Raw genomic sequence first — 21,003 nt, 5'->3', positions numbered from 1 at the left:
AAGGAAACATACTGCTTCACTTTCAATGACATCTTTCTTGAGCATCTGCTGAACGCAGTGGAGGCCCGCTGCAAAGTTCTCTATCCTTGCTCTGGGCGAATTGCCTCATCCAAGGTGACAAATCCAGCGGAGCAGGCAGTGGCAGTGATGAGCCCCTGTGCCCTACAAAAGAGTAAGAAGTTTATCAACACCAGGTTAAAGTCCAACAGGTTTATTTGGTAGCAAAAGCCACACAAGCTTTCGGAGCCTTCCGAAAGGCTCCGAAAGCTTGTGGCTTTTGCTAACAAATAAACCTGTTGGACTTTAACCTGGTGTTGTTAAACTTCTTACTGTGTTTACCCCAGTCCAACGCCGGCATCTCCACATCATCCCTACAAAAGAGGACAGCCATCCAGTGCAGAAAAAGAATTAATGATCTGCTCTGTTCCACCAGAGTAAGTCACATTTCTCAACACTCTCATCTCACACCCTCACAAACCTATCACACATCTACAAAGACCTCACTCACTGCCAGCTCAAGGGACATCACCACTCATTCTCTCTCACACACATTCATCTCCTCTGTGGGTTGTGTCCGCATTCAATCCACAGCACCATTTGTCCTTCCAATGGCCTTGCACTGAAAACCAGCCGGGAAGAAGCCGCTTTAGACACTTGCCGATGATTATTTTAAAATCAAGATATTGCTTGACTGTGAACCAATGTATATCAATGAGCAGAAGAGTGACAAAGGAACTGGACTTGCTATGAATTAAGCCATGAGCAGCAGAGTTTTGGATGACCTCACATTTGCAGAGGGCAGAATGTAGGAGACCAGCCAGAAGTGCATGGGATTGGTCAAATCTAGAAGTAACAAAGACATGGATGAGGGTTCCAGCTGCAGGTGAGCTGAGACAAGACAAAGTCAGGCAATGTTAAAAAAAACATGGAAAAGGCAGTGTTAGAGATGGCAAGAACTCCAAAGAAAGTATTCAGCCATCAGAACTCTGCATTCTTAATCTCTATTTTGAAACTACTATCTATATCTTTCCTTACTTTCAAATGTCTCCTCAAAATATACTATTTTGACCACAGCTTTTCGTACAGCTCTCAGTCCTGAGTAGTTTACATCTCCTCTCCCCATCTCCCACCTCCCACACACAACTCCAACAAAAAGACATGAACGATACCATCAGCTTAATTTTGTTGTCCTATCAGTGTCAGTAAATCCATTCAGAAATGCATGCTGGTCATGCTGACAGTATAAGAATTAGTCCCTATCCCTCCTGTGAGATTTACTTATTAATATATTTGTGCTATATTCCCTCTGTCAATTGGGAATATGTTTTTATCGATGGAGGGATATCTGGTAGCTGCTTTTATGTCTTCAAGTGAAACTTTGAACTAAAGTTTTTAAACAAAAAAGCATTCAAACATTTTAAACTCAACAGTGAAATGTATGAAGGAACTATCATCTTCAACATTCCTTCATTGCTCTCTTCAGTTCGAGTGCTCTCGGGTTGATAACAATGGAAGCTCAGCAAAACATGGTTGCTATTCTCAATATGAATGACACATGTCTCAAAAGTTGCTGGAAGAGCACATACAGAGGTGGCAGAATGGCTATTAATGTGGTGTCCCTTTTCAAGGCAGCTGCACAGACTCTGAGGAAATTTATCAAGTGTACCCTGCATTTAACTGTAATGATAAAAAATATTGCCTCAAACAGCAGCATCTTGAACACAGATGTATGATTATTACTTGTGAAAATTTCAGCATGTTGCCATCATGAAAAAACCTATTTTAACAACAACTTGTATTTATATAGTGCCTTTAATATAGTAAAGGTCCCAAGGTGTTTTATGGGAATATTATTTTTAAAAATATGACAGTAACCACTTGAGGAAATATTAGGACAGATGAGTAAAGATTTTGTCAAAGAGGTAAGTTTTAAGATAAAAGCAATTTACCACAGATGCTGGAATCTGAAAGAAAAACAAAAAGTGCTGGAAAATCTCAACAGGTCTGACAGCATCTGTGTGGAGAGAGGACAGAGCCAACCTATCACATCTGGATGACGCTTTGTCAGAACTCTAAGTATTGCCTTAAGGAGGAGAGAGAGGATAGGGACAGAATTTCAGTGCTTAGGGCCTTGGTAGTTGAAAGTATGGTCAACAATGAGAGGGGAATTAAAATTGTGAATATGCAAGAGGACAGAATTGGAGCAGTCCAGAGATCCCAGGCATTGTCGGGCTGGAGGAATTTTAGATCTGGGGAGCGATAAAACTATGGAGAAATTTGAGTACAAGAATGGGAAGTTTAAAATTGAGGTATTGATGAACCGGGAGCCAATGTTCATCAGCGGACACATGGATCTCATGGAGCTAATGGGACTTTATGCGAGTTAGAATACGAGCAGGAGAGTTTTTGATGAGATTAGATTTGTGGAGGTTGCCAAGATGGGAGGCTTTCTAAGGGTTTTGGGATAATCAGGTCGAGAAGCAACATGAAGCAAGATGAATGAAGGTTTCTGCTGCAAATGAGCTGAGGTGGGGCGGAGTCAGGTGACATTACATAGGAAATATGCAAGCAGTCTTGGTGATGGGACAGATATGTGACTAAAAATTCATCTCAGGGTTGCAAATGCTTTGGTTCAAACTCATGACAGTTGTCAGGAAGAGAGATGAAGTCAAAAGCTTGCTTCACCTTCCAGCTACCAAGGAAACCTTCAAAAGATCAGCACACATATCTGAAAAATTTGTCATCCTTATGTAGCTTACAATAGCAGTTGTTTGCATATAGCATGCATCTAGTCTGCACTTCTCAAATGTCAGCTTTTCACAAATATGTTTCTGTTTGGAGGAAAAAGGTATCATTGATGGGAGTAAAGAATAACTGGATGTCGTTTCTCGTCCCTCGCCACTGTGAAGGATCTAAAATAGAATAGGCACATATTCTGTCAGGAAATAAGTTGAGACCATACAGCAAATTCTCGCCCTGCACCAGTCAAATATCCATTATTATGGCATATCTTATTTTCATTCGTCACAACCTCAGGCACTGCCCTTTCCAAACCTTAGATGTACCGTAGTATCTCAGCGCATCATATATTTTGTTAAAAGAGATGTGCTGCTGACACCAATGTAAACATTGTCCATCTTCTGTTTCGTAAGATGGCCCAGAGGACCCAGCAACATCAGCCACAGGTAAAGGTCTTTCCAGCATTTTACAGTAGGCAGTCTCACTCACTTACCTGTTGCAGATGCCAACACATGCACAATAATGTAAAAGCAAAATACTGCAGATGCTGGGAATCTAAAATCAAATGAAATTGCTAGAAATAAGACAATAAGACATAGGAGCAGAATTAGGCCACTCGGCCCATCAAGTCTGCTCCACCATTCAATCATGGCTGATATTTTTCTCATCCCCATTCTCCTGCCTTTTCCCCATAACGCCTGATCCCCTTATTAATCAAGAACCTATCTATCTCTGTCTTAAATACACTCAATGACCTGGCCTCCACAGCCCTCTACAGCAAAGAGTTCCACAGATTCACTACTCTCTGGCTGAAGAAATTCCTCCTCATCTCTGTTTTAAAGGATCGTCCCTTTAGCCTGAGGTTGTGCCCTCTGGTTCTAGTTTTTCCTACTAGTGGAAACATTCTCTCCACGTCCACTCTATCCAGGCCTCCCAGTATCCTGTAACTTTCAATAAGATCCCCCCTCATCCTTCTAAACTCCAACGAGTACAGACCCAGAATCCTCATACGACAAGCTCTTCATTCCAGGGATCATTCTTGTGAACCTCCTCTGGACTCTTTCCAAGGCCAGCACATCCTTTCTTACGTATGGGCCCAAAACTGCTCACAATACTCCAAATAGGGTCTGACCAGAGTCTTATACAGCCTCAGAGGTACATCCCTGCTCTTATATTCTAGCCCTCTCGACATGAATGCTAACATTGCATTTGCCTTCCTAACTGCCGAATGAACCTGCACCTTAACCTTAAGTGAATCTTGAACAAGGACTCCCAAGTCCCTTTGTGCTTCTGATTTCCTAAACATTTTCCCATTTAGAAAATAGTCTCTGCCTCCATTCCTCCTTCCAAAGTGCATAACCTCACACTTTTCCACATTGTATTCCATCTGCCACTTCTTTGCCTACTCTCCTAGCCTGTCCAAGTCCTTCTGCAGCCCCCCTGCTTCCTCAATACTACCTGCCCCTCTACTTACCTTTGTATCATCCGCAAACCTAGCAACAGTGCCTTCAGTTCCTTCTTCCAAATCGTTAATGTATATTATGAAAAGTTGTGGTCCCAACACTGATCCCTGAGGCACACCACTAGTCACAGGCTGCCATCCTGAAAAGGACTCCTTAATCCCCACTCTCTACCTTCTGCCAGTCAGCCAATCCTCTATCCATACCAGGATCTTACCCTTAACATCATGGGCTCTTAACTTATTTAACAGTCTCCTATGCGGCACCTTGTCAAAGGCCTTCTGGAAATCTAAATAAATCATGTCCACTGGTTCTCCTTTATCGAACTTCCTTGTTACCCCCTCAAAGAACTCTAACAGATTTGTCAAATATGTACTCCCCTTGATGAAGCCGTGCTGACTCACTCCTACTTAATCATGCACTTCCAAATACTCCACGATCTCATCTTTAATAATGGACTCTAAAATCTTGCCAATGACCGAAGTCAGGCTAACCGGCCTATAATTTCCTGTCTGCTGCCTCCCTTCCTTCTTAAACAGAAGTGTTACATTAGCTACTTTCCAGTCTTCTGGGACCCTCCCTGCCTCCAGTGATTCTTGAAAGATCTCCACCAATGCCTCCACAAATTAGCATATCTGGCAGCATCCATGGAGAAAGAGTTAACGTTTCATGGGGAACTTTCATCACCAACAACATGATGCTCATAGTAGCAGCTCTATTTGCATCCAGACATCAGTCAGCACAGTAGACATGTCTTTAAGAGTAAGTTATAGTGTGTGTTATATTTGAAGGGACTCCTGACAGAAATTGAACACACTGTTCAGTCAGTCACTTTGCCATCATGAATAAGACAAGATTTATTAATTAATCTCATGAACATCAGTGGCCTGAAGAACCTATAGTGGCATCATATACAGAACATAGCTTTCTTATACTCCTTTGCAAGACAAGATGATATATTATGCTGTCTCTTATTAGCAGCCAAGATGACATTGAGAATTCAGTTAAGATGGGGAAAGAAGTTATAACCATGCTGCTCCGCATTGTGATATCTTGCAATTCAAATGTTTTGTATCACATAAATGTAAACTTCTTAAGCAGTATTTGTTTCGTCATCATGAATAACGTTTTACTAGGCCTGTGCACCATCAGATTGCTTGACTAGTATTTCATCTGAGATTAAGTAAAATTTTGCACACTGAGAATACTGAATCGCTGGCATGGATTTTCAGAGCTTCGTGGAGAGTCATGCCATGCTGCCAAAAGGGCATTAACTTACAGTGTTGGCATTACACATGTTTTAAGTAGTCATAAATGCTCTTGAAGAGCAGTAAGGTCTGTAGAACTGTCAAGTTAAAGTTATTTAGATCCCCAGCCCTTTAAAAATTAAAAAGTAAGCTGCATGTGTCAGTGAGAGTTGAATGAAATCTGTTCCAGCAATTAAATTGCCATTTGCTGACCTTCGCCCAAGGGTTATCATTATGCCATTATCAGTGCTTGGCTATTTTCCACAACTGATCATTATTTCTACAGGAGATCCTAAGTTCATAGTTTGATTAGCAGCCCAAAGAGGTTATTAAAGGACAAGCTGTCTTTGATGTAAAGTAAAGTAAAGTTTATTTATTAGTCACAAGAAAGATTACATTCACACTGCAATGAAGTTACTGTGAAAATCCCCTAGTTGCCACATTCCAGCGCCTGTTCGGGTACACCAAGGGAGAATGTAGCATGGCCAATTCACCTAACCTGCATATCTTTGGATTGTGGGAGGAAACCAGAGCACCTGGAGGAAACCCACGCAGACACGTGGAGAACATGCAAACTCCACACAGACAGTGATTCAAGCCAGGAATCGAACCTGGGTCCCTAACACTGGGAGGCAACAGTGCTAACCACTGTGCCATTGTATGGTCTTATGAATAGAAGTCTGTTTATTTTCAAAAGGGATTGAGTATTTGAGGGGATTTCAATCTGTTGAATGGGATTTCATGAGTGAGAGCATGGCTCCTTAGGTGTCCCTTTATGGTTATTGGATGAGTTGGCATGGATGGTGTCAGGACAAAGGGTTGGCATGAGTTGGACATGAATTGGTATGGGGGCTATAAGGGCCCATAGCGATGGATGCTGTGTATGAGTTGGCATGGAGGGTATGAGGGGCCATTGAGGATGGATGGTGTGGCTTGGGTTGACATGGAGGGTATGGGGGGGGGGATTGGGAGTGGGTAGAGGATCATGAATTAGTATGAGTTGACATGGAAGATGCATGAGGAGTGGGGGTGGGGGAATTGAGGGCCTTGCTGACCCCACACCCCCACCCTTGCTAACCACAGCATCCAACAACCACACCCCACCATCCATAACCCCCTCCCCCTCCTGACAACCTTGCTTCTGGGTCTCTGTTCTTACCTTAGGGTACTCCTGAACGCCACTCCTGAATTTGCATTAAGTCCTGGGATCCACAGTGGCACAGTGGTTAGCACTGCTGCTTCACAGCACCAGGGATCTGGGTCCAATTCCAGCCTTTGGAGACTGTGTGGATTTTGCATATTCTCCCCATGTCTGTGTGGGTTTCCTCCGGGTGCTCCGGTTTCCTCCCACAGTCCAAAGATGTGCAGATTAGGTGGTTTGGCTATGCTAAATTGCTCCTTAGTGTCCCAAGATATGGAAGTTAGATGGATTAGCCATGGGAAATGTGTGGGGTAATGGAGATAGGGCAGGGGAGAGGACCTGGGTAGGATACTCTGTCAGAGAGTCGGTGCAGACTCGATGGGCTGAATGACCTCCTCTGCACTGTAGGGATTCTATGATTCTAGTGGTAGACAGTCAGCCAGTGCAGGGAGCTGCCAACTGCACTCATCAACTTCTGCCACTAGATAGAGCCTGGTCAATCTAAAAATATGTGGCAATGCCGGCGTTGGACTGGGGTAAACACAGTAAGAAGTTTAACAACACCAGGTTGCCTTTTGCTACCAAATAAACCTATTGGACTTTAACCTGGTGTTGTTAAACTTCTTACAATCTAAAAATACCATGTATTGAGACGAGGACAGATACTGTACATTTTTAAAATAATTTTATTTGTATATTTTATTTCTTCTTTATTTTATGTTGCAAGTTATTTCAGCAAGTAACGTACATTTCTTCACAAGTATGGTACAGTATTTCAACTTGTACATTTTTTTTCCAGGCAAGAAATGTCTAAAGGAACCTATCTCTAGCTTTAACATTCATTCCTATGGGAGTCCATGATTCACTTAAAATAATTTCATTTCAAGTTGTGATTTTTGGGAACCAAAATACACTTACTGTATTTAACAAAACAACTGGGACAACTCTGGAGAAAAATCCGGGCCACTGTCTCGCAGGTCCTGCCAAACTCTGTTCCCCAAATATCAGATCCATCCCTCTCCCTGGCCACAATCTCAGAGCGACAGAGCAGCAAGACATGGAGTCAACTGACATTTTTACAAGAAAGGGAATAAAGAAAGTGAGTGAAGAGAGAGAAAAAAAGCCAGAAAAGTTTTTTTAAAACTAACAAGAATCAGCAGAAGATGAGGACATTGTAATACACTTGTGTCCGGGAATGGTTGTATTGCTTTATTGGCCTTCAGAAGTTGATCAGGCAAAAGGTGGGAAGTGGTTTCCATAAAGATCAATGCTAGAGCCACTGTTGTTCATTAATTTCAACAACAATTTCACTGGGGTATACAACCTCCAGGAACAATTCACCACATGTTGAAATGAGACATTGCAGCCTCAATGGTCCTTGTCCATAGGCCTCCAAGGATGAGTGTCATGTTAGGACCATAAATCGCATCATTACCAGGGATGTCTATGACAGTAATGAGAAGGCCTGAATGACTGTAGCAGGAATAATTCATAATGTGTAACTGATTCAGTAATTTGCAGAGAATTGAAACTCATAACATATCTCCTTCACTTCACAAACTGCCTGATTTTTAATAAATTGTTAATGGACATAAATGCACTCTTTAATGGTGCGAGTTCTTAGCAATTTGTGATTCACTTCCAGCTACTTTTTAAAAATGTTTTTTGAAGTTCAATCCAATATCAGCCCAGATTTCCAGTATTATTTCAGTTTATTTTTAATGATTAAATTAATCAAAACCAACAGATTGCATGATTTTGATGTGTATTGCCCAATCTATCAGGATATTTTGCTTATTTTGACATTTTAGTATTTTGTAAGAATGTATCATATGTTTTCCTAGTTTTAAACGAGCCCTTAAAATGTTCATTAAAGCAAGAACTTGCGATTCCATAAACTACTGAAAAAGTAACTACAAGCTGTTTGTTCTTTTTTAATTATTTGTTCATGGTATGTGAATGCACTGGCAAGGCCAGCCTTGCAAGGTACTGGCAAGGCACCACCCTAACTACCCTTGAGAAGGTGCTGAGTCAGAAGAATAAGAGCAATTGGTACATGGGAACACCACCACCTGCAAGCTCCCGTCAAAGTCACACACCATCCTGACTTGAAAATATATCTTTGTTTCTTCATTGTCACTGGGTCAAAATCCTGGAACTCCCTCGCTAGTCGCACTGATATAAACCCGCACCACATGGACTGCAATAGTTCAAGAAGGCAGCTCACTTACACCTTCTCAAGAACAATTAGGAATAGGTGATAAGTAATGATCTTGCCAATGATGATCGTACATTATTAATGAGTCAAAATACCAGAAAAACAAAAAGAGTGTGCAATTACTTATTGATACTAAAATACAATAACTGCAAATTGTTCCATCATTTACTTTAAAGAAGTTTTAAAAAAATGAAATGAAAATGGACAGACCACCTAGCATTGACCTAGGCACCAGATATGACAACAGCAAACTCAACCCCATCAATCCTGCAAAGTCCTCTTTGCTAACATTTTGGGGATTGTACAAAAAATGGGAGCGCTGACTCACATCTAATCAAGCAACAGCCTGACATAATCATACCTTACAGAGAATATCCCAGACATCACCATCCCTGGGTATGCCCTGTCCCATCAGAACAGACCTACCAAAGGTGGCAAAACAGTGATTATACATTCACAGAATCTTTACAGTGCAGAAAGAGGCTATTTGGCCCATTGAGTCTGCACAGACTCACTCCTCTGCCTTATCCCCATAACCTTGCACATTCTTTCTTTTAAGATAGCAATCTGATTCCCTTTTGAATGCCTCGCTCGAACCTGGAATCACCAACCTTCTGAATGAAAGATATTTTCCTCACATTACTTTTACTCCTTTCGCCAATTATTTTGAATCTGTGCCCTCTAGTTCTTGATACTCTTGAGTAGGAATAATTTCTCACTATTCAACCTGTCTATACTCCTCAGAATCTTGAATGCCTCTCTCAAGTCTCTTCTCAGCCTTCTTTTCTCCAAGGAAAACAGTCCCAATCTATCCTCATAGTTACAGTTCTTTATCCTTGGATTCATCCTTGTGAATCTCCGCTATATTTTCTCTAATTCCCTCCCATCCTTCCTCAAATATGGTAACCAGGGCTGGATGCAGTACTTCAGATAAAGCGTAACTAGTGTCTTATACAAGTTCAACATGACCTCCTTACTTTTGTCCTCAATGCCCCTATTAATAAAGCTCAAGAATTGCTTTATTAACTGCTCTTTCAACATGCTCTGTCACATTCACTGACTTATATATACCGAGGTCCCTCTGTTCCTGCATCTCCTTTAGAGTTTCTCCCTTTACTTTATACTATCTCTCCATATTCTTCCAGCCAAAATGAATCACCTCAACTTCTCTGCATTGAACTTCAACTGCCACTTGTCTGCCCAATCCACCAACATTTCTATATTAAGTTAAAGTTTATTTATTAGTTACAAGTAAGGCTGACATTAACACTGCAATGAAATTACTGTGAAATTCCCCCAGTCGCCACACTCCGGCACCTGTTCGGGTCAATGCACCTAACCAGCACATCCTTTTGAAATTCAAGACAACCTTCATCACAGTTTACATATCATCTGCAAATTTTGAAATAATGCCCTGATTTCATAGTGGCACAGTGGTTAGCACTGCTACCTCACAATGCCAGCGACCTGGGTTTGATTCCGGCCTTGGGTGACTGTCTGTGTGGAGTTTGCATATTCACCCTGTGTCTGCATGGGTTTTCTTCAAGTGCTCTAGTTTCCTTCGACGTTCCAAATTCCAAAGATGTGTCGATTAAGTGGATTAGCCATAATAAATGTATGGGGGGGTGGGGGGGAAGCTGGTTAAAATGCTCTTTTGGAGATTGGTGCAGGCTCAATGGGCCAAATGGCCTCTTTCTGCACTGCTTGATTAGACTGTGATTCTTGGCCTTTCTGTACTGTAGGGATTCTATGGTTCTATGAACATTACAGTCTAGGTTACTAATATATATCAGGAAGAATAAGGGCCCCAACACTGATCCCTGGAGAACTCCACTACAAACCTTCCTCCAATCCATTTATCACTACTCTCTTTCCTGTCACTTTGCCAATTGCTTATCCAAATGTCTACTTCCTCTTTTATTCCATGAGCTGGAATTTTTTTCACAAGTCTGTTGTGTGGCACTGTATCAAATATTTTTTGAAAATCGATATGCACCATATTAGCAGCATAGCCTTGATCAACCTTATCTCCTCAAAAAACTTCAAGTTATACTTGATTTTCCCTTAATGAATCCATGCTCTCTTCCCTTAATTATCCTGCATTTGTGACTATTGATTTTCTCCTGAATTACAGTTTCCAGAAGTTTCCCTACCAGTGAAATCAAACCGAATAGTCTGTAGTTGCTAGCAATCTTGCAACCGTTCTTGAATAAGGGTGTAACATTCACAATCCTCAATACAAGTGCCTCTGCAATTTCCACGCTCAGTTCCCTCATTTTCCTTGCATGTATTTCACATAAGGGGCCCAATTTTACCAAAATTTCGCGCCCGTTGGGAATCGGGACTAAAATGTGATCTGCACCCGACTCATGGCAGATCGCGTCTTTACCGAGCCCCGATCCAGGCGCGGGTCTGGCGTGCGCCCGAATCAGCCGGCGTGACGATCTAAATGCATTTGCATGCATTTAAATCGACTTAATGAAGCTCGCGCCCAACTTCACCGACGAATCCGACTTTACCAGGTTGCGGCCCATTTCGCGTCCGCGCATTAAACGGCCTGCTAAATAAAAGTCCGAATGGGACTCAAATTCAGCAGGGGAACCGCCGAAGCCAATCCCCTCTGACCATCCTTTGCGGACCCCCCCCCCCGCGAACCACCCTGGCAGCCCACCGCCCCCCCCCCCCCAACCCCGCCGATCGGACTCCCCTGGGAGGCAGGCCCCGCCGGCAGACCCCCCCTCTCCCCCCAGGATCGGATCCCCCTGGGAGGCACACCCCTGACCTAGCCTGATCGCTGGTCTCCGTCCACCATCCTTCCACTGCTCCTGCACGTTCCTGGCCTTGCTCTGCCTTTCCTTGGGCCGGAGGGGGCGGGGGGGGGGGGGGGGGGGGGGGGGGGGAGATGGAGAAGGGGAGTGGCGTGTCAGCCCCTGGGGCGGGAGGATGGAGAAGGGGAGTGACGTGTCTGCCCCTGGGGGGGGGGGGAATGGAGCAGGGGAGTGACGTGTCTGCCCCTGGGGGTGGGGGGGGGGGGGGGCGCTGCCAGTCTGTGGCCGATCCTTCAATCCCTCCTCCCCACCGGAGGAGGGATCACCCCCCCCCCCCCCCCCCCCCCAGGGGAGACACATCACTCCCCTTCTCCATCCCCTCCCCCCCAGGGAAAGGCAAAGCAGCACAGAGGATGAAAGGAATTCCCTTTGGAGGATAATGTCCAAATCACAGGAACTAAAAACCTGACAGTCCAAAATCTGGGATAATATTTTAAAATGTATATCCCCCCATCCCTGTCCTGTAATATTATAAGAGTTTTAACAACACCAGGTTAAAGTCCAACAGGTTTATTTGGTAGCAAATACCATTAGCTTTCGGAGCGCTGCTCCTTCGTCAGATGGAGTGGAAATCTGCTCTCAAACAGGGCACAGAGACACAAAATCAAGTTCAAAATCAAACACAAAATCAAGTGTCTCTGTGCCCTGTTTGAGAGCAGATTTCCACTCCATCTGACGAAGGAGCAGCGGTCCGAAAGCTAATGGTATTTGCTACCAAATAAACTGTTGGACTTTAACCTGGTGTTGTTAAAACTCTTACTGTATTTACCCCAGTCCAACGCCAGCATCTCCACATCTGTAATATTATCCCAGATTTTGGACTGTCAGGTTTTTAGTTCCTGTGATTTGGACATTATCCTCCAAAGGGAATTCCTTTCATCCTCTCTGCTGTCTGTGCTGCTTTGCCATTCGCGCCCGGGCGCGCTGCCTGCGGTCTGTTCCGAACTGTGCATGTGCAGTTGGAGCTCCGGCCACTCCAAGAGCGCTAAGCCCCGCCCAATAGACCGGCGCCGAAAAAGGCATATGGGCACGCTGGAGCACGGCTGCCGGGTGCGGATCCGTTTGATGACCGGACCCGGCACTTGGTCCCAATTTGGTAAAATCGGCCCCAAGGTCTTGGTACCTTAGCAATGTTTAGGGAAAAATAGCCTTTCTAAAACCTCCTCCTTCTCACTTGTAAATTCTTCTACTGGACCAGATCTGGGTAAGCTCCTTTGTAAAGACAGATGCAAAGTACTCATTTAATACCTCCACTACTTCTCCTGCCTCCATGTGCTAGTTCCCTTTCTATCCAAAATCAGCCCTACTCTTTCTTTTCCCACACTTTAATTATTTATATGCTTATAGACGACCTCAAGATTCCCTTTTATGTTAGCTGCCAGTCTGTTTTCATGCTCTCATCTTGCTTTTCTAATTAGTTTCTTCAAAGAACAAAGAACAATACAGCACAGGAACATGCCCTTAGGCCCTTTGGCCCTCCAAGCCCGTGCCGCTCCCTGGTCCAAACTAGAACGTTCTTTTGTATCCCTCCATTCCCACTCCGTTCATATGGCTATCTAGATAAGTCTTAAACGTTCCCAGTGTGTCCGCCTCCACCACCTTGCCTGGCAGCGCATTCCAGGCCCCCACCACCCTCTGTGTAAAATATGTCCTTCTGATATCTGTGTTAAACCTCCCCCCCTTCACCTTGAACCTATGACCCCTCGTGAACGTCACCACCGACCTGGGGAAAAGCTTCCCACCGTTCACCCTATCTATGCCTTTCATAATTTTATACACCTCTATTAAGTCTCCCCTCATCCTCCGTCTTTCCAGGGAGAACAACCCCAGTTTACCCAATCTCTCCTCATAACTAAGCCCCTCCATACCAGGCAACATCCTGGTAAACCTCCTCTGTACTCTCTCCAAAGCCTCCATGTCCTTCTGGTAGTGTGGCGACCAGAACTGGACGCAGTATTCCAAATGCGGCCGAACCAATGTTTTATACATCTGCAACATCAGACCCCAACTTTTATACTCTATGCCCCGTCCTATAAAGGCAAGCATGCCATATGCCTTCTTCACCACCTTCTCCACCTGTGACGTCACCTTCAAGGATCTGTGGACTTGCACACCCAGGTCCCTCTGCGTATCGACACCCTTTATGGTTCTGCCATTTATCGTATAGCTCCTCCCTACATTATTTCTACCAAAATGCATCACTTCGCATTTATCAGGATTGAACTCCATCTGCCATTTCTTTGCCCAAATTTCCAGCCTATCTATATCCTTCTGTAGCCTCTGACAATGCTCCTCACTATCTGCAAGTCCTGCCAATTTTGTGTCGTCCGCAAACTTACTGATCACCCCAGTTACACCTTCTTCCAGATCGTTTATATAAATCACAAACAGCAGAGGTCCCAATACAGAGCCCTGCAGCCCCTTTGGTCCTTCTAAATTCAGCCTGATTCTCCATTGTATTTTCATTCTGACATCTGTCGTACATGCACTTCCTCCTATTCATCATCACCTCTATCTTTCTGATCAACCAGGGTGCTCTGGATTTATTTGCCCTACCTTTGCCCTTCAAGGGAATATAGCTTGACATTATCTGCAATATTTTTTTCTTTGAAGGTGGTTCATTGTTCAGCCACTGTCTTTTCTGCTAACATTTGATTCCAACTCACTCAACTCAGATGCATTCTCACCGCACTGAAGTTGACTTTCTGCCAATTAATGATCCCTGCTCTGGATTGCTCCATGTCTTTCTCCATGGCCAGCCTAAAGTTTGATACAATGCTCACTGTCCCCTTTTGCTCTCCCACTGATATCTGATCCACTTGGGCCAATTAATTCCCCAAAATCACGTCTAACAGTGCCTGCCTCTCGTTGGACTAGAAACTTGCTGGTGCAGAAATAAATTTTCTTGAGCACATTTGAGGGACTCTTGCCCCTCTTGTCCCTTTACATTATTTCTATCCCAGTTTATATTTGGATAATTAAGTTTCCCATTATAATTACTCTATAATTATTGCACCTCTGTAATTTGTAAATTTGTTTCTCTACATCCCTTCCACTAGTTGGTGGTCTATATGCTACACCAATCAATATTGCACTTTTTTCATTGCTTACCGCTAGCCAGAGAGACTCCATCCTTGACCCCTCTCCAAACATCCTCTCACTTCAGTACTGTAATGCCACCTTTAATCAATTTGTCACTTCCCACTCACTTGTTTGCTTTTCCTATCTCTCCTAAACACCTTGTACCAGGCATACTTAATGCCCAGTGCTGCCCTTAGGGCCTCTGATAGCAATGATACCATAATTGCATTTTTAACCTGTGCCTATAGTTCACCAATCTTATTCACCACACTCTGCGCATTCATATACATGCACGCTAACCCTGATTTAGGCTTTTTTACTTTCCCCTTTCCTCTGACACCAACTAATAACTCACTATTGCCTACATTAATTCTATAAAACTCTCCAAATATTCTATTTACCTTGATACTACTCCCTGATATTCCTTCTTATCAGTTAATACTTGTCCACTTCCTATTGCCAGTTCTTCTCCTCTTCACTCTGAATTTCTCCTGAAATTCCCATCCCCCTGCTAATCTAGTTCAAACCCTCCTCAACAGCAGTGGCAAACATCCCCATAAGGCCACTAGTCCCAGTCCTGTTAGTTTCATAGAATCCTTCGAGTGCAGGAGGCCATTTGACCCATCAAATCTGCACCCATTCTCTGAAAGAGCATCTTATCCAGGCCCACTCCGTGCTCTATCCCCATAACCACGCACATATACCATGGCTAATCCATCTAACCTACACATCTTTGGACTGTGGGAGGAAACCGGGGTACCCAGAAAAAGCCCACGCAGGCACAGGAAGAACATGCACACTCCACACTGACAGTTACCCAAGGCTGGAATTGAACCCGGGTTCCTGGTGCTGAGGCAACAGTGTTAACCCACTGTGCCACCATAAATGCATGGGAATCTTCTACATCTGCCCTAGCAATAACTTTTTATTTGAAAGATAGCACCTCAGTAGTGCAGCACACCCTCTGAATGGGTGTGTTTTGATTTTTGTGCTAAAGTCCTAGAATGGGACTTGAACTCAGAATCCTGTGACTCACAGATGAGAGTACTGCCATCTGAGCCATGGTGATATACAGGGAAAGCAAAGGTGTCACAAAATCCTTTATGTCCATCTACGACAACCTCAGTTTAACATCTCATTCAGGGAGATAGTGGCGTATGTCACTGGACTGGTAATCCAGAGACCCTAATGCTCTGGTGGCATGGGTTCAAGTCCCACTATGGCAGCTGGTGGAATTTGAATTCGGTTGATAAAAATCTGGAATATAAAGCTAGCTGCAGTAATGGTAACCATGCAACTATCATCAATTGTCATAAAAACCCATCTGATTTACTAATGTCCTTTAGGGAAGGAAATCTACCATCCTTACCTGGTCTAGCCCACATGTATCTCCAGACCCTCAGCAACATGGTTGTCTCTGAATTGACCTCTGAAATGGCCTAGAAAGCCACTCAGTTCAAGAACTATTAAGGACGGGGTCTTGTCAGTGACGCCTACTTCCAGGAAAGAATAAAGAAAAGAAATTCAAAAGATAGAAAAGTTTATTTATTAGTTTCACAAGTAGGCTTATATTAACACGACAATGAAGTTACTGTGAAGATCCTCTAGTTGCCACACTCTGCCTGCCTGAGGGAGAATTTAGCATGGCCAATGCACCTAACCAGCATGTCTTTCAGACTATGAGAGGAAACCAGAGCACCCAGAGGAAATCCATATAGGGGAGAATGTGCAGACTCCACACAGACAATGACCCAAGCCAGGAATCGAACCCAGGTCCTTGGCGCTATGAGGCAGTAGTGCTAACCACTGTGCCACTGTATCGTCACACAATGCAGCACACCTTCAGTGTTGCACTGAAGTATCAACCTAGATTATGTACTCAAGTCTTTGAACTGCCACTGACACCTAAAAATTGACAGTGACATAGTGGAGAGACTTTCATGTTAGGCACTGAATGTGCATGACATAGGCAGTGCACCCATAGTACCTACCCAATGTGGTAGTAGAGAGGATCAAGTCAGGTTTAAGACTTATTTGCTGGAGGCACCAAACTTGCATCTCGCTTCAGTTTATCAATTTGATGAGAAGGAAATACCAGTCAGCTACTGTGTGCAGCCAGCCAGCAGATAAGGACAGGTGAGAGGAACAGGAGCAATTGCCAAAAAAGTCTCTGTAGGTTTAGTGAGGCACCAGTATTCCACACACACACAAAAATCACTTTTTTGAAGAGGCCTCCAACAATCTATTTAAGGGCCTTTCAACATCCAGAGAAAGTGGGACAGGCATGCATTTTGAGTGTTTCATCCACATGTTCTTGAAAATTGTAATTGGTGTCCTACAATAGGTGAAGGATCTCACCTTGTATATTTAAATGTCGTTCCACCCTAGTTTGGCTGTAATTGGTGGGTACCAATGAGTTTCAACAGCCAGTTGTCTGTTTTCCTGGCAGTTTCAATCATTTCAATCAGAAAACTGTCCATCCTTTGAGCTAACTTAACCATACTATTCTCCTGGTATATTTCTCGTAACATTGCATTCCATGTGTTGTCAAAAACATGTTTAATTCTTTCTTTCTTTCTTAAATTCACAAGCCATGCCCACAGTTTGTTCTATACTTGCCACTCTTTTGGCAATAACATTCCTCCTGCATTTCCTATTTTCTTTCATTTATTTTAATTTGTAATTATGACTGCTTGCGCTTAAATTCCATACATGGCAGAAGAGTTTACTTAGATTCTATTTGTGCAAATTTTTTTTTAACTTTAAACACATCATATCCTCATTGCTACCCCAGCTGACCTCATTGGCCAGCATGGGCCAGGTCCTGAAACTGGGCATTTCTTATTTCTATGGGCTAAATTTTACCAGCCCTTTGGGAAAAGGCTGGGAGAGAGGAAGACTCATAGAATGGCACAGGAAGGCATTGAACGGCAGGACTAACATATTCCCGCCACCATGCCATTTTGCCAGATGTGAGAAGGATGGGAGATGAGCCCCTGCTTTGCAGACGGCTCATCTCCCACTCCACAGAGGCCTTTAATTGTCTCAGTAAAACTGAGAGAATTAAAGGCCTCCGCGGGGACTTTGCTAGTGACTAGGTAGCCTTTTGCTGCATTAGGAGACTGTCCAATGAAACCTGGTGGCTTTCTAATGGATTCTTAAAGAGAGGAGACCCATTTTTTGGCATCCAAGGCTGACAGAGGGGTCCTCAGTGGCAATGGCACTGTCTATCCACCAAGAATACGCCCCCTCTCCTCTCCATCCCCGACAATCACCAGGACCTGACTGCCAGGTCCCGAATACCCCAATCCGAGTTACTCCTCTTTAGAGGTTCCAACCATCAATGAACTCTCATCCTATTGGTGCAACCCCATAAATGACCATCACTAGTGGTGGCGATGCTGAGCTGTTGGCTCTCTAATTGGGCCGGCAGCTCTTGGTCCAAGCCGCCATCTTTAATAGGATGGAAGCACAGTCAGTAACCAAATACAACTCAAGAGTCCTACGGACTGCCGAAGCAGGGACAGCCCCCAGCTTTCAGCTCCAGTGGCAGGACATCTGTTGCCTCTGAAAAATTCTGGCCTATATCTTAGTAGCATATCACACATTTCAATAACTTGTTTCTTATCTAGGTGTGCTAATTTAATTCACATGTGTAGAACTAGCAATTCCAAGAATGAACATTTCAATGCAAGGCAGGTTAGGGTCTGAATCTGGAGGATGTGCAAGTGTAAAAGCCCAAAGCTAGTCCATGAAGAGATTTCCTGAGTAATGAAGGACTCTAGTGAATTAGTTTCACCCACCTGTTTCAAAGCTAGTCCAGAGGCAAGGAAAGGTTTCCTGGTCATGAAAGACTGCAATAAATTACATTTACTAGCCAGCTAATACCAACTACAGGTACTGGACAAAAGGTAAGAAACACAACTACCATTGTAAATTGTATTTTATTTAGAAATATAATTTTAAAAAATAATTTTCGAAACCAGCATTTGGTATAATGAATAAAACACTGTATGGAAATATCACTTAGTTTTGAGGCAGGAGTATCTGACTCCTGTTCAAAATTAATGCATATCTGGATATCCCTACTCTGAGCAGTTTTCCATGAAAGGAATTGGAATGGCTAGAAGCAGTGTGCCTTTTTTAACATTTGCAATCTCTATATTCTTGTTTTGTAACACCAAGAATTGATAAGTAGTTCCAGATTTGTATCTAAGTACTAGATTTATGCGATTATTGATTTTTGACAGAAATTCTTTTTTACAAATTGATCTGAATTACTTCTGCCCCAAACATTACAACAGCATGTTGTCAGAATATCCAAACATCAAAGATGCAGATTAATCACAACAAATTCAAAAACATTTAGTGTATGGAATTTTGTATCTGGTGACTAACAATAATGGTTAAATGATGCATAAGTAAAATGCCAGTTAAATGATGATAAAAGAAATGTAAAGCAGGGCAAACACTACAAGTAAAATGTAAACGTGCAGTTCTTTTTACAATTGAAATGTAGGAAAGATTCACTATATATCACAGAAAAAATGCACTATTACAATCCATATCAAACCCATTCCACATCACTGGATGGACTGAACAGATTAACACTACTGCCCCTGTTGAATGGTTGGAGTCCTATTGTTTTATGCCACATTTGACATGGTATAGAATTAAATTGGTGGGGAGATGGTGCTATCATGGTAATGTCATTAGACAAGTAATCCAAAGGCCCAGGCTATTTATTGCTCAGTGGGCATGGGTTCAGATCCTACCAAGACAGCAAGTGGAATTTAAATTCAATTAATACATCTGGAATATAAAGCTAATCTCAGTGATAAATTTTTGTAAAAACCCATCTGGTTCACTAATCTCCTTTACTGCTTACCTGGTTTGGCCTAAATGCGACTCCAGACCCACAGAAATGTGGTTGAATCTTAGCTGCCCTGTCAAATGGCCCAGCAAGCCACTCAGTTCAAGGGCTATTAGGGATGGGCAACAAGCTGGCTTTGCCAGCAACACCCGCATCCCATGAAAAGATTTTTTTTAAATCTGAGAAGGTTATTTTGAAAAAAAAATACAGCCACTGCCTTAGTCAGGAAAAGCCAGGCTTCATAATGTAATTCTGTAAATTATGTGCAACTTTTATAAATATGTAATATGGAAGGATTAAAATAACCTATCTGCCCACTCAGGGCAGATACGGTTATCACGTCCACAGCAAAAAAGACTCCTCGAAACTACAAACCAAATGCATGACAAAGGTAAAATATTTCAGTATTTTTAACTGCATTTTAAATGATTTACCTTTTATAAGAACTAATGTCACACTCGAAACGCACTTAAAATATGAAAATGGACATAAATTTTAAAAGACTAGAGTCATAAAAGATGTTGGCCTGGTTATTAGTCTGAGAATTATGCTGCTGGGAACATTACAGGACTTCCTTTGATGAGAGTGCCTGAGCTCCTGCAACTTCCTTCTCAGTCATTTCCTGAATTTAAAAAAAAATCCCCAGCTTACATAGCTACCTCCTTCATCTATCATCGATAGAGTATCAAAACATACAATCGTCAATTCACTGAACAGCACAACCGATGCAAAAAGCTTTGTATTTACCTTTTTAGCTTGCTGTACAGGGCGAGAGCGAGGGCCAAACCCCATCTGTGGCATGGAAAGCAGCATCTTTACAGCCCTTGGTGCCACACAATCAAGTCACACAAGTAAGATTATGTTGTACAGGAAACAAGCGTCAAACAGCAAATCTGCAAATCAGCCTGTTTGAGGGGGAGCACCACATAACTCACTGCTGTGTAGAGAGAGTCACTGGCAGATCAGTCAGTAGGCCTTAGTTTTGGGAGGAGTCTGAAAAACCACAGGGCAGAGGGAGGAGGCAAGCTGAGATCACGCTGATGAATGAATGGCATTTTGCCTCAGGCTCTCATGTCTCTACAGGGTGCAGCAAGTAAGGCAGAAAAGAATGAAAACAGATTTCTTCATAACGTGAAAGATGTCAATACAGACATTTTCTATTGATTTTCTTTTTAAAAAGAAAAGAAAATGACACATATCACAACAATCTACAGACAACTCTGTGCAACAATCAGGAACACACAGAGTGCCTGTTTGTATACTGAAGTTATATCTGTGTAAATTAAATGAAAAGGCAAGTTATTAACTTTTTATACACACACTGGAGAAGTAAATATTTTAGTATTATACCATATATGTGTACTTTGTGCATTTCTAAAACAAGTATTTTCAACAAATTATTTGCAAAGATGCAGA

The 21,003-nt window shown here is 42.9% G+C and overlaps 1 protein-coding gene across 2 annotated transcripts in view; it reads right to left on the bottom strand.

Annotated features, from left to right (window-relative positions):
- The window catches only part of LOC144503629 (RNA-binding motif, single-stranded-interacting protein 1-like), a 240,687-nt gene extending 220,121 nt beyond the window's left edge, over positions 1-20,566 (bottom strand). For both annotated transcript variants that reach the window (XM_078228267.1, XM_078228268.1), the window contains exon 1: positions 20,335-20,566. In XM_078228267.1, the coding sequence (XP_078084393.1) occupies positions 20,335-20,400 (66 nt within the window). In that variant the 5' untranslated portion in view covers positions 20,401-20,566. The remainder of the gene's footprint in view (positions 1-20,334) is intronic.
- Between the last annotated feature and the right edge of the window lie 437 nt (positions 20,567-21,003).

The sequence above is a fragment of the Mustelus asterias genome, chromosome 14 (genome assembly GCF_964213995.1).
Source record: "Mustelus asterias chromosome 14, sMusAst1.hap1.1, whole genome shotgun sequence".
Lineage (NCBI taxonomy): Eukaryota > Metazoa > Chordata > Chondrichthyes > Carcharhiniformes > Triakidae > Mustelus > Mustelus asterias.
The sequence above is the reverse complement of the archived record's forward strand: the minus strand, read 5'-3'. Positions and strand labels throughout refer to the sequence as shown.